General features: G+C 36.6%; 1 protein-coding gene across 2 annotated transcripts in view; it reads left to right on the forward strand.

The window, feature by feature from the left end:
* SATB2 (SATB homeobox 2) overlaps window positions 1-13,839 on the forward strand; it is a 194,017-nt gene that overhangs the window by 82,542 nt on the left and 97,636 nt on the right. For both annotated transcript variants that reach the window (XM_082397358.1, XM_082397359.1), the window contains exon 6: window positions 5,952-6,054. In XM_082397358.1, coding sequence (XP_082253484.1) covers window positions 5,952-6,054 — 103 coding nt within the window. The remainder of the gene's footprint in view (window positions 1-5,951; window positions 6,055-13,839) is intronic.

Here is a 13,839-nt window from a genome sequence, read left to right on the forward strand (position 1 = left end):
GAGGGTGCCCCTGTCAGACAAGCAAACCATTCGGCAGTCCCCGAGGGGAGGAGCTCTCGAATCAGCCCAGAGGAAGTGTTTCTTTCAGCTAGAATGGCAAAAGCTTTCCATTCTGAGAGTATAACTCAGAAATGGGGATGGAAAGGGATAGTAGAAAGTGGCCAAGTAACATTAATTTTTCATGATAAAGTAATTCCTCCAAATTACTTTTTTCCCTTTCCTATAACCTTAATTGGAGTATCATTATGATCTCATGTTTAATATGTTATTTAACATATTACCAAGCAGAATGACAAGGCTGAAAACAAGCGAAGGATGCATATATCATTCATTGCCTGCATCATGCTCTGTCCTCTGTGTTCAGGTGGGAAGGGAGGCCGTGAGATGCCAGCTTCTCCCCCTACTTCTTGCTCAGACAGGGCATTCTCACCTATGGAACATGTAACCATTCACTTTGGTTTTAAAATGTTGTTTTTTACAGTGAGTCTATTATGCATCTGCAGTTTAGCTACTCTTAGTATAATTTTGCTGTTCAAACAAATCTCACTAAGCCAAAGGGAAAGTGGTGAGAGATACCCAATTATTTTTTCATTCTTTTTTGGGGGGAGGAAAGGGGGATGCTCAAATCTCTGTCTTTCCAAGTATATTGTACAAATCATCTTAACCTGTGCTTATTGTTTTGCTTTTTCTATTAAGTTTTAAATTGCCTTTAGGTTCCTTAGCTTTCTCTGATTCTACACTTCTTAACTCATGTAAGGGGCTGAAACTTTTTGTTTTATTTTTTGTCACCTTGTTTCTTGCTTTGTCTAAAGCATTGGTTGCAGAATCCACTTTGAGCTTGTGCTAGCAGATGGAGATGGTGATGAACATTTCCCATGAAACAGTGTGGCCTGGTGGTAGTGTCTCTTTGTGGTGCTTCCTGCTGCTATTTGACTTTGGGCAAGATGCTTCTTCATTCTGAGTTTCTGAGCCCTTGGTTTGAAAAATGCAAGCACACTTATAATCACAGGTGACGTCTCTTCTCTGGGCTAGTCAAAAACAAACAAGTGAGTTTAAAATTTGTCTCAGGAAGCTAAAAGAAAATTTATTTTTCTTAGCTATATTTCTACTTAGCTGTAATAAGTATTAATAACAATACTATAATATTCTCCTGCAGTTGGCTTAGAGCAAACTCAAATTAGCTAATAAGCTTTGCAGTAACTAATTCTGATATATCTTGATTCCTCAAAACCTTATTTTATTAAAAAATAACTTTTAAATATAAGTGGCAGATGTGTCAGAGTGACTGCAAATGAGGAAACTTAGATTTTTATCCCCCATCTACATTCTTCATATTTAAAATTCCATGATTGATTACAAAGAAGCCTGAAACTTTCAAAAATTTTTCTGTAGTTAGGAAGACATATTAAACCTTCCTATTTATTTTAATACGTAATATTTTTCATAAAATAGCTTTGTCTACAATCACTGTCTGTGTGCTATTTATGGCTGTGACTAAGGATGAGAGGGGCTGCCTCGATTGCCCATTGCACATGTCCTCCTCCTTTCTTTCTCACATCCCACCACCATGAGAAGTGAAGCATGCTTCCTAAATGCAAAGTCATTTTAATATTATTAGTCATTTAATATTAGCCTATTTAATTATAATATAAATATTGATATTTAATAAAACATAGTCCCTTTGTTTAAGTGTTAAAAATAACAGCACACATATCTTCTGGGTTATTTGTATCAGTAGTGCTTTATATTAACATGGATACTGAGGAGGTGGTTGTATTCTGGATTGAAAAAGTGATTCATATCGTGTTCATTTATCAAAAAGGTGGAGGTATTCTAAAAGTCCAATTGTATGGTTGCTCTTGAATGATTGGAAAACATAAAAGAGCAATGTAGACTACAAAATTATATACATATTTTTAAAAGCAGTGAATGGAAATTAGATATTTTTTGGCAGGGTGGTAGGTGGGAGAGATTTTAATTATTACTCATCCCATTTTGCAGCAACTGTATCTCATCAGGTCTAAGATGCTACTGATTGTAAGATGCATCCCAATTTCAGTGACATTAAAGTACAGTCAGGGCTTCCCTGGTGGCGCAGTGGTTGAGAATCTGCCTGCCAATGCAGGGGACACGGGTTCGAGCCCTGGTCCGGGAAGATCCCACATGCCGCGGAGCAACTAGGCCCGTGAGCCACAACTACTGAGCCTGCACGTCTGGAGCCTGTGCTCTGCAACAAGAGAGGCCGCGATAGTGAGAGGCCCACGCACCGATGAAGAGTGGCCCCCGCTTGCCGCAACTAGAGAAAGCCCTCGCGCAGAAACGAAGACCCAACACACAGCCAAAAAAAAAAAGTACAGTCATCCCTTGGTATCCCAGGAGATTGGTTTCAGGACCTCCACGCGGATACCAAAATCCTCAGATTCTCAAGTCCCTTGTATAAAATGACATAGTACTTGCATATAACCTATGCACATCCTCCCATATACTTTAAGTCATCTCTAGATTAAATGCTATGTTAATAGTTGCTGGGGTGTGTGTAGAAAATTCAAGTTTTGCTTTTTGGAACTTTCTGGAATTTTTTTTTTTCCCAAATATTTTCAATCCACAGTTGTTTGAATCCCTGGATGAGGAACCCATGGATATGGAGGGATGACTGTATTTTTAAAACGTGGCTGTAGAATGGATGCAATGTGGTAAATACAGATTCTCTATGCCCCAGGAACTCTGGAGAACACTATTCCTTGTAGAGTAAAAGTCAGCATGTGCTGGGTCTGTGTTAGCCCCTTTCAATTTTGTTTATAATGAATTAAGCTTTGATGTTTTAAAAGTAAATTGACATAACATTAAGATGACCTCGTAGTGTGCGTCCAGAGTATTCTAGCGAGGCCTAGTGGTTCAGACTCAGGCTTTGAGAATATAGCAGTCTAATTTAGGGTTAGAAAATGTTCATAATTGAAACTGTAATGGTAAGACATAACATGACCTTTCATCTTAAATATCCCCAAGATGTACCTCTTCTGTTTTTAAAGCTCTCTCAGGTTGAATTATAAAAATTTGTATCAGTAGAGCTACTTTAAGGGTCAACTAACTGTAAAGACCTGCAGGGAGTTAATATGAATAAAAGGTGCCACACATTTGAAGAGACATTTCTGGTGACTAAAGTTTCTCGTGTTATAGGAAACTGTCTTTATTTGCTACCCAGTTCCTTTGCTCAGTTCATAGCTTAAACCTATTTATTTTTTGTTCTGTGGTCAGCAGAGTTAGAAACTCGCTTATAATAATATGGGGAAGAGAACAAACCTGACTGAGTCTCTGGGTAGCCAACTCCTTTTTTTTCCTATTACCTTTTAATTATTATTATTGTTATTATTTTATTATATAAGTTTCAGATGTACAGCATTTACTGTTTGACATCTGTGTATACTACAAAGTGATCACCACCACAAGTACAGTTGCCATCCATCACCATACAGTTGAGCCCCTTCACCAATTTCACCCACCCCAAAACCCTCCTCCCCTCTGGTAACCACTAATCTGATCTCTGTATCTATTAGTTTGTTTTTATTTTATTTTTATTTTTTTTAGGATACCACGAGTGAAATCATACAGCATTTGTGTTTCTCTGATTTATTTCACTTAGCATAATGCCTTCAAGGTCCATCCATGTTGTTGCAAATGGCAGGATTTCATTCTTTTTTTACGGCTGAGTAGTATTCCTCTGTGTATATATACCACATCTGCCAACTCCTTTTTAAATGAGTGTGAACCGACTCTAGTGTAAGACCATCTGGTGATGAAACCAGCAGAAGCCCAGGTATTCATTTTCTTGCCACATAGATTGACACTGGCCACTAACACAAGAGTGTTAATGAAGATGCATCTGGAGCAAAGACAAAATAGGAAGTCCAGGGAGTGGGGGAAATGTGGATTATCTGAGACCAGAGTAATATGGATTTGTGTCCTGGTCTTATGGGCCAGGAAGAGTTGAGGGGCAGCTGCAGGCAGTACTTAAAACACTTTCCATTTTAATCTGCTTTCTAGATCACTTTGTGATAGAAGGTTTAGCTCTGGCTTCTGCCATGGCTATGTATCTTATGCCTTTCCAGAGGGTAACATTCATACAAACAACATAGAAAGATGACAAGTACATTTGCAGTTATTCACATACACCAGAGTAGCTGGTGCATCTGTTATTAGGCTGCTTTCATGTTAAATTTTTCATTATTTTGACATTTCAGTTTGGCATTTTAAAATTTCATCTTTGTCCCTTTTCATCTGTTATATTTCAGTGACTCAGATATCCCACATCAGAACCGTGTTAGACACAAGGGAGAGAAAAAAAAAGAAACAGACAGAGTCACTGTTCTCAAGGATCTCACGAACTGGGACAGAGAGAAAAGCTCAGCCCAGAGAGGGAAAGAACTAGCCCAGCTAGCCAAGAGACTTCTTTACTCCTTTGTTTTAGTAACATACAAAGCAGAACCCTGCCTCAGGAAGATTAGGATTCCATTGATCCTCTAAGGCAGCAGGCAAGGCTCCAAGTTCTGTGATACACTCAGGTGATACTGGCTCTTTGTGTTCCAGGGCTGTGTCCAGATCCTCAGATTAAAAGAGTTCCCTTTACTATCTCCCCTTAGGGAACAGAATTGTCATTTAGAGATCAGCAACTGCAGGGAGGATAGCCATCTGCTATATAGAAAGAACCAGAGGTTTCTGTGAATTGAATTAGAACCTCCCTCCCCCATCAGTACTGCATAGTGATTAAAAAAGAGGGGGTCTGTGGGCTCAAAGAGGAAACTGTCTTAAATGGGAGTCTATGCAGGACTGTCTACTGGCATTTGAACCTAAATAACTTGTCAATGCCTTGATTTATTGTTATCCTTTTTATCTTGACTTCTTTGTCGAAATGACATTAGAAGTTCCAAGATTTCCCTCAACTGTTCCATATCTGGGGAAAACTTTTTTAAGAAAGATGAGATTTCAAGGCAGGATATAAAGCCTTACGTAGGTCATTTGGATCTCTTGACTCGTTTATGTCCATTTGTTTTTAGACAGAATTTGCAGAAATAAAATCTATGTATAAAACATACACATGTACTATCACAGTCATTCAGGTATAAGTTAACGTCTGCCACGAATGTTGGTCCAAACATGCCATATTGACTGAAAACATATCTCTGTATGAAATTGAATTCAAGGTGTGCAGTTATAATTTTTAATTTTTCAGTGGTAAGTTAGGTTATGCTCCCTTTCTCTTTCCTGTTAACTGCAATTTCAAACAAATCAGCTAAAGGGTTGAGCTGAGGAGAGAGAGGAGTATGAAGAACAAGAAGGAATCAGGTACTTAAACACTCAAAGTTTTAGCTTTGATGCATTTTTGCTTGAAATACAGAACAAGTGTTATGTTTAGTTTCCCCTGCTCTAAAATAACACTGTTAATTTTTTCATTTGGTGAATTTTCACACAAGTGCTAATCACACGTTTCTATAAATCATATTAATTTAACTTATTTCCCTAAATGTTGTTCTGTAGTGTGTAGCACGGATGTTCTCAGATTCTTGGCTGTGTAAGCTTGGTGCAGTTGGAAGCGGAACAGAAACATCTGAGAGGCATTATTTGGATTACAGATGCAGGAGCATCTGATCTCACCTTTTGCTCGGGTTCCTAAATCACAACTGTTCTTTCCCTTTGCATTCAATCTGTGTGTCCTGCGCCCTCCATCTTTGACATTGCTCCAGGGTTGGTTTTATGGAGAATGCACTGTCATCGTACAAGTTAAAGGGATAATAAGTTTCATTAATCATATTTAATAGTTTAGTTTGCAGGAGGGTGACTGCTTCCAATTTAAAAGACAGAGGAGATTGGTATGGACTATATAATGTGCCTTTTCTTGTCCCTGAAAAGGAATACTCATATTTATGGAAAAATAACTGTTTTTTTTTTCTTTACAGAGTATGATCTCATCCATTGTAAATAGCACATATTATGCCAACGTGTCAGCAACCAAGTGCCAGGAGTTTGGGAGATGGTATAAGAAGTACAAGAAGATTAAAGGTAAACTGACTTTTATTTTTGAAGCCTATTTTCAGTTTCTTAGGTCAAGGAGTTGTTGATTCTTGGGAATTTATGCTAATTTAGATACAATTGTTAATAAAATTTTATATACTTTTTTATAAAGGTAGGATTCTTTTTTTAATTGTAAGTATAGTTGGTTTACAATATTGTATTAGTTTCAGGTATACAGCAAAGTGATTCAGTTATACATGTATATATATATGTGTGTATTTTTTTCAGATTCTTTTCCATTTTAGGTTATTATAAGATATTGAATATAGTTCCCTGTGCTATACAGGAAAGCCTTGTTATTTATCTATTTTATATATAGTGGTGTTTATCTGTTAATTCCATACTCCTAATTTATCTGCCCCCTTCTCCTTTGGCAACCACAAGTTTGTTTTCTATGTCTGTGATTCTGTTTCTGTTTTGTAAATAAGTTCATTTGCATTATTTTTTCAAGATTCCACATATAAGTGATATCATATAATATTTGTCTTTCTCTGTTTGACTTCAGTCAGTATGATGATCTCTAGGTCCATCCATTGTTGCTGCAAATGGCAATATTTCATTGTTTTTCTGTGGCTGAGTAATATTCTGTTTTATGTATATACCACATCTTTATCTATTCCTCCGTTGATGGACACTTAAGTTGCTTCCATGCCTTGGCTGTTGTAAATAGTGCTGCTATGAACATTGGGGTGCAAGATAAGATTATTAATATTTCCATCAAGAGATCCAGATTAGCTCCCTTAAAACTAAGATGGTGTTAGAACTAAAGTAAAATTCTTAGCATAATATATGAAGTGTGTAGTTTTCACAAGAGATGCTTGTGAAGGCTGAGATCTTTAAAAATATTTTGAAGTTGTATATTTCAGATAGGCATGTCTATTTAAAAAGCTCAATCAATAAATCATTTTCATTAATTTATTAATGAAAAAAGCAGTCATTCTAGGTTAAATCAGCACTTATAGTTTAAGTACCAATTAGCAAATTGAAATGACTGTGTGGTATCAGGAAATCTTTGGTCAGAAATGGAGTTTTGATGTTGTGTTTATTTGGAGACAATTCCAGAACAGTGGTTAAAGCAAAGGGACTCTGCAGTCAGGAGGACTTGTATTCAAATCTTTGTGTTCTGTTTACTAGCTGTGTGAGCTTGAACAAATTATTAAACTTCACCAAGACTCAATCTCCTTATCTGAAAATTGGAAGTAATAAAAGTAAGTAAGTCACTGGCTAGCTGTGAGGACTAAATACGTTAATACTGGCACAAAGTAATCTCTTAATAAACAATAGCTATAATATTGTAACAATAATTAATAGTAGTAATTCTACTAGCAGCAATATATTATATATAGAATTATATCTGATCCTGAATATACCATTCTCATATAATAAATGGCATGCTATTTAGGCCATCCAGCCCTTTAAATATATGTGATATTTTGCCTTTGCAAATTTGTCAATGCTGGAAAAATTCTGTTGTTCTCACCCCACTTCAAATGCTATTCAATTCAAATGCTACCAACCCCTGAGGGGATTGGGGGATATTTTGGTAACAGAACAGGTTGATGTTTGAGGGTCCTTCTAGTTCATATTTTGCATGATTATGACATCATTCATCGTGCTTTATTATAGGTATTCAGAGACTTGCTGATGGTTCACTGCCCCTGTTGAGAGGGTTAAATGACAATTTATGGTGGGCAGGTAAAAGTAAAGGATTAATTTATTTGTTTTTACTACCTGTAGTTTTCCTCTAGGGAGACAGTATGGAAGTAATGCCTCTTGGCTGTTGAGTACTTGGGAGTTTGTTTACAAGGTTACCTTTGGAGAAAATGAGCTTTATTTGCATTGGTGGCACATTTCTGATTACAAAGGAATGAGAGCATTTTATGCTAAATATACAATTTATAAGGAAAGTCAAGTCGTTGAACTACCCAGGAGAAATTAAGTTCACTAAAAATTGAATTAAGATCCATTCCTTTTCAATATATTCTAAAATTCTTAGGACCCTCTAGTTTCTGGCTTGGGTACTTGCTTTACAATGTTATTAATATTAACTCTTGTACAGGATAAGATGAATAACTCCTTCTCATTATAAGACATGATTGTGTAGTTCGGAAGTGTTTCTTTTCTGTAAGTGTTGTCTCCAAGTTTTTCCTTTAAAATCAGATTGTTAAAGTGCTTGAACAATATCCTCTTTGGCTAAAAATCAAAAGAATCACGCAGCTTCAAGGTCATTTGTTAGATCCAATTTACTTTCTATTATAAGAGAAAGGAAGAGAGCGTTCTCTTTTAATAGTCTGGAGTATAATTCCAGATTCAGAAAGACTGGAAACTCTTCACTCTAGTGTTTTCAGAATCGCCACTACAGAATCTGTGTGTGTGTGTGGTTTGTGTGTGTATATATCTGTTCACACACACATTAACACTTATGTCTTCTACTTTTCTCCTTTCTTTCTTAGCAAGTCAATTCTTCAAGCTCTATTTTTTTCTTCAAGATAGTAAATGCACAGTTAAATCTTTAAGTGCCATAAAAGTAGACTGAGACCTTGATTTCAATCAGGAGGTCAAGGATCCACACCTGAAGAGGCGGCCAGCCGCTGTGTACACATGCTATTCAAAGAGATGGAGCTAGTCGTTGCTGTTAAAAAGTGTGTGTGTGCATGTGTGTGTGTCAGTAGGAGGAGAAAAGGGAAGGTTAAGGTATGTGTGAAGTAAACACAAGCTGCCGTAAAACAGTTCAAGTGGTGTTGATTCATCAACCAAGGGAGTGGGAGGAAAAACAAAGAATTCATGACAGGTATAATGGTGTAGAGAAAATAAACACCCCAGAGAAGTGCATTTTATTAACTTTCCACCTTCAGAGAAAAGGAAGTGTTGGACCTATACAGGAACATTTCAGTCCTTAGAAGCTTTATGCTGTGAATAGATGTCACTGTGGGAGTTCCTATCTAGTAGAATCCATTTCTCATGAGAAAGCAATGATTTTGTTTGTAAAATTTCTATTTGTGTCCATCCATTTTCAAAAAAAAAAAAAAAAAATAAGCAATGAATTTCAAATCTGGAAATAAAGTAGCAAAACCAGAATTCTACCTTAGGGCTCTTCCTGAGAGAGCAGAAGTCAGAGTTCTCTGTCTTTCCTTGTCTCCCCTCCCCCACCTTGTTTCCATTCCATAGTTACCAGTTTACATGTATCATTGCTGATATTCAGTATAGAAGAAAATCTCAAGCTAGCTTACTGATGTCTCAAACTAAATGCAGGCTACATTGTTAAATATGTTTCCTATTATCTGCTAATGTCTGTTTTAATAAAACAGTGGGAACTAAATGGTTGCTTCTTAATCAAAACCATGATTTCCCAAACATAAGCTATGTGATTCTGTTACAAATTGCCACATATAGATCTCCTAGGTCAAATTTTTTTTCTCTTCTCATAGAAATAAACAGTAAAATAATTATATACTCTGAAAGATCAAAGTAAACATGACTAAAACCTGGCAAAAATAAAAGTCTACTGAAAGGTTTTAGGAAAAAAAGATCAGATTGCAAATTCTATAGTTAATGCTTAAATAAATATGAGAAAAATGAATAATCAATAATTTGATATCATTAAAAACAGATGTAAAGACTATATACAAATGGAATTGTCTAAATTTTGAAGTAAACATTTTAATGTGCATTTTTTGAATTTGTTGTTATTATAGCTAAACTATTTACACTTATTCTTTAAAAAGTCTTAAGTTGGTTTGGCTTAGCATGTTAACGTTATTTTCCCCAGTGATCACAGCAAAGCACATTCTGTTTACCTTTTTCTTTTAATTTCAAAGGCAATCATAGTTGACACAGACATATTTGAGTTAACATTAGTGTTAATTCAGGATAGATGGGGAGACAGTTTGTGTACTCTGGTTTTAAAGTTCAGAACCATGAACCTGCTTCCCAGGAGTTTTCGATACTGAAGAAAATGAAGTGGTTGAATGTGGTAGTTGGTTGGTTCAGATGGCATTTTTTTAATTGCTGTTCATCTCATACTGTAATTGCTTCTGGCCTAGATTTTACAATGTAGCTCTCATAAGCTCCCAGGATTCAGAAAAATACATACATTTTGTGGAAAAACAAAACAAAACAAAAAGACCAATATTAACGGTTGTTTAATGTGTAGGAGTCTTAGTGTTGGACCCAAGGATAATCCACTGGGACCTAGAAACATTCATGCTATTAATTATTTTCAAGAATTTTGGGGGTTATGTGGGATTTACCTATCAATTTTTCTTTCATAGGTTCTACGCATTTTATTAAAACAATATTTTTAACCTCACTCTTCTTTTGGATTAAGTCTATTTAGACATACACTTGCCCCATCAGTTTTATGAAACGAAGTGGCAATTGTGTGCAGTACTATTATTAATTATACTATTATGGCAATCTAATTCTGCAAGGGATCTTATAAGAATAAGAAAGTACCTTAACAAAGAAGCGCTCATATGTTTTAAATGTTTCCTAATTAAAAATTAATCAATTAAAAGAAAATAATTTTATATTTAAAGTGTTTTTCATCTGGCACCAAAAGCAAAATGAAATGCCGTCTTTGGTCAGGTCGGTTTCAAGTATTTAATATGTCACAAGAATTAAGGGGTCATTGAAAGTTCACACAATTCTAGTGGATATCTCAAAATTATTTGTGTCATAAAATAATACCACTAGAATGAATGAACCTAACCAAACCCTATACTGTGGCCAGAAAGCAAAATTATCCCCATCACTTTCCTTTTCTCAGTCATTGCTCAAGGAGCCCCTGATTGCTAGTTGTCTTAATTCTGTTTGTTTATTTGAGCTTATTTTGCAAAATATTAAAAAGCTGGGAGAAACGAGGATTTTAAAAACCAGTGTTACTTCCTCAAGCCTGGTTTATTCTAGTAATCAGTATTTTATCTGACCCTGTCTGATCTAGTCTTGCAAGATCAAACGTCCAGGCCAGCAAGCAGACAGTAAACAAAGCCTGTGAAGGGTTTCAGTAAACACAAAGATTAGATGTTGAATGAAAATTAAACTCCTTGAACTAGTTCTCTGTACTAAAGTGGTTAAGTGGGTTGTGATTAAAAGAAATAAGTAATTATGATCATTATAGCTGAAATGATATAATGTTACCACATTTAAAGCACCTCTTGTACCCAAAAATGATTGTGTCATTTACAAAGTGGTGCCTCCAAGTTGAATAGAGAAATCAGTGTCCCCTGACCTGGTTCCATAAGGCAGCCCTTGCTTAGCCATGGTGGTCAGGACAATGCCTTTAATCAACTGCTGGTACTTCTGCCTCTGCTGTTGTTTAGCTCTGATGAGGTAAAAGTAACTTAACTTTTTTTTTTTTTAACATCTTTATTGGACTCTAATTGCTTTACAATGGTGTGTTAGTTTCTGCTTTATAACAAAGTGAATCAGCTATACATATACATACATCCCCATATCTCCTCCCTCTTGCATCTCCCTCCTACCAGTAACTTAACTTTTGTCTACCTAATTCTTCTGGGTCATGAAAGAGATTTGCTTTCAGTTTTGGATCTCAATTAAGGTGCTTGGCAAGGAAGTTTGTCTGCCCTCTGCCTATATTGCACCTTGTCTAAAGTAATGACAACATCAAATCCTTGAATTTTATATATATATTAGATTCATTGAAGTGGAAACATCACTTCTGCAAACAAGCACTTTCCATCTTACTGGTTTTCCAAAAATTGAAAGAACCTTGTGCGTTTACACTGGTAATCACTGATGTGCCTTCATTGATCACCTTACCCTTCCTAACCTTCCAATTAGGAGCTTATTGGTAGTGTCACCAAGTGGAAGAATGGTATGTGGGGAATGCCTTGGACCCTAAGCTCAGATGTGGACTCATTTCTTGCTTGGATCTTAAGAAGCTTATTCTAGCTGTACTGGTAGCTGCTTCTTTAGCCTGAATGTGTTTATTCATAAATGTTTAAAGAAGTAAAAACAATCATTTGTCAACAGTGTGGTTTGCAGATGGAAAGAAACAAACTTGCTATCTTCTCATATTTATAAGCCATTTAAAAAAGAATGGAAAGGGAAAAAGGATCTGCTTTTCTAACCCCTTCCTTTCTTCATCCATCCATCCATCCATCCATCATCTATACTTACTATTTGAAAGAATTATAAGACACAATTCCTGGTTTCAAAAAGCCTACATTCTCTGTGAAATAATTAACAATATAACATATTTTACTACCATTCAAAAAGAAATTTGAGCATCTACTATATATACCTGGCAGGATTTTAAGTGGGGATCATTACCTAGTCCTTCCTTGCAAGAAAGTTACAGTTACAATTAGATAATTAATTTTAATAAAATGTTTAGTGAGTATCTCTACTACAGCCCATATTCAGTGCTAGAAGCAGTGAGAGACATTCAGAAACACTTAAGATATGGTTCCTACCTCTAGTTGTGTCGCCCTCAACCTAGCAGGGAGGTGGCCGTATAAGTATATCTGGCAAATATATAACAGTGGTATAAACTAGTATAGTGGTAACACAGAGAAAGGTCCATAAATTATACCTGCTGGGTGTCAGGGGATAGTTCGAGAAGAAGTAGCACATGAGTTATACCTTAAGGACAAATAGAGTTTTGCAGAGAGGACAAGGAGAAGGAAGAACACTTCAGGCAAATGCTAGTTCATGAGTATAGATGCAGGGGTGCAGAAGAGCATGATATATTTCGGAAATTATGGGTGGTTGTCCAGTACGTCTAGAATGGCAGTGCATTTATCATGATACTGTAATATAACATGCCCAGAATGGCCAAGAATTTTGATTGGTGAAAAGGAAAAGATAAGAGCATGGCTGGGTGTGGGACTGATGGTGGCACCAAACATTGGTGAAAGAGCAGAAATGTTTGGGACCTGGCTGTGGGGAGTGTTCGTGTTATAGTGATGAAAAATAAAGTTGGGAAGGTAGTAAACACATCTTAGGGAACTCTGAAAGCCCAGTTGAGATAGTCTGAGAATCACTGAAGGTTTTTCAACAATGAAGCAATAATGAAAATGGTGGTTTAAAAAAAAAAACCAAACACATCCTCTAGAAGCCATCTAAAACCATGTATGGATATGAATATGTTTATGGCAGGAGGGGAGGCAAATGGGAGGGAGAAAGGGTGGTGTGCACACCCTGGAGGATGCAGACAAAATAGAATCTATTGCAGTAGTATGTGGAAGTGAAGATGGTGAGGGAGGTAGAGCTTTGGCTCTGGTGGCAGGAATGAGAAAGAGAGAAGTGGCCAATGCAATACGTGTGTGGGAAGAGAAAGGGAAATCAAAGTGGAGTCCAAGGTTTTGAGCTTAAGTGACTCTTGATGGTTTTGACAGAAATGGGATGATATAAACTGAGAGGAAGTTGCTGATGCTTCAGTGAGAGTTGGTGAACTAGGTAGAAATACCCACTGGGCTGTTCAAGGTGTGAAGCCACTTGACCAAAAGACAGGACTAGAGAATAGATTCTGGAGCTAATTTTTTAGATGTAATAGTTAAAATGATACCAAAAGAGGATTCTCTGAAGGGGAGAGTGAGGACAGGGGTTGGAAACTTTGAGAGGTAAAAGGGCCAGGGGTTAAGAAGACATGGTTAGGAAGAAAGTGAGATTTCATGGAGGCCAAGGGAAGATGGGTTACCAGTGGAGAAATGTTATCAAGGGTGACAGGAGGAGGAAAAGGAGAAGAGGTGATTGGAGGGTCTTAACTTTGGCAATAAAGGGACCATAATGACACTAAAGGGAGCTATT

This window comes from Balaenoptera borealis (assembly GCF_965194805.1).
Source record: "Balaenoptera borealis genome assembly, chromosome: 6".
NCBI lineage: Eukaryota > Metazoa > Chordata > Mammalia > Artiodactyla > Balaenopteridae > Balaenoptera > Balaenoptera borealis.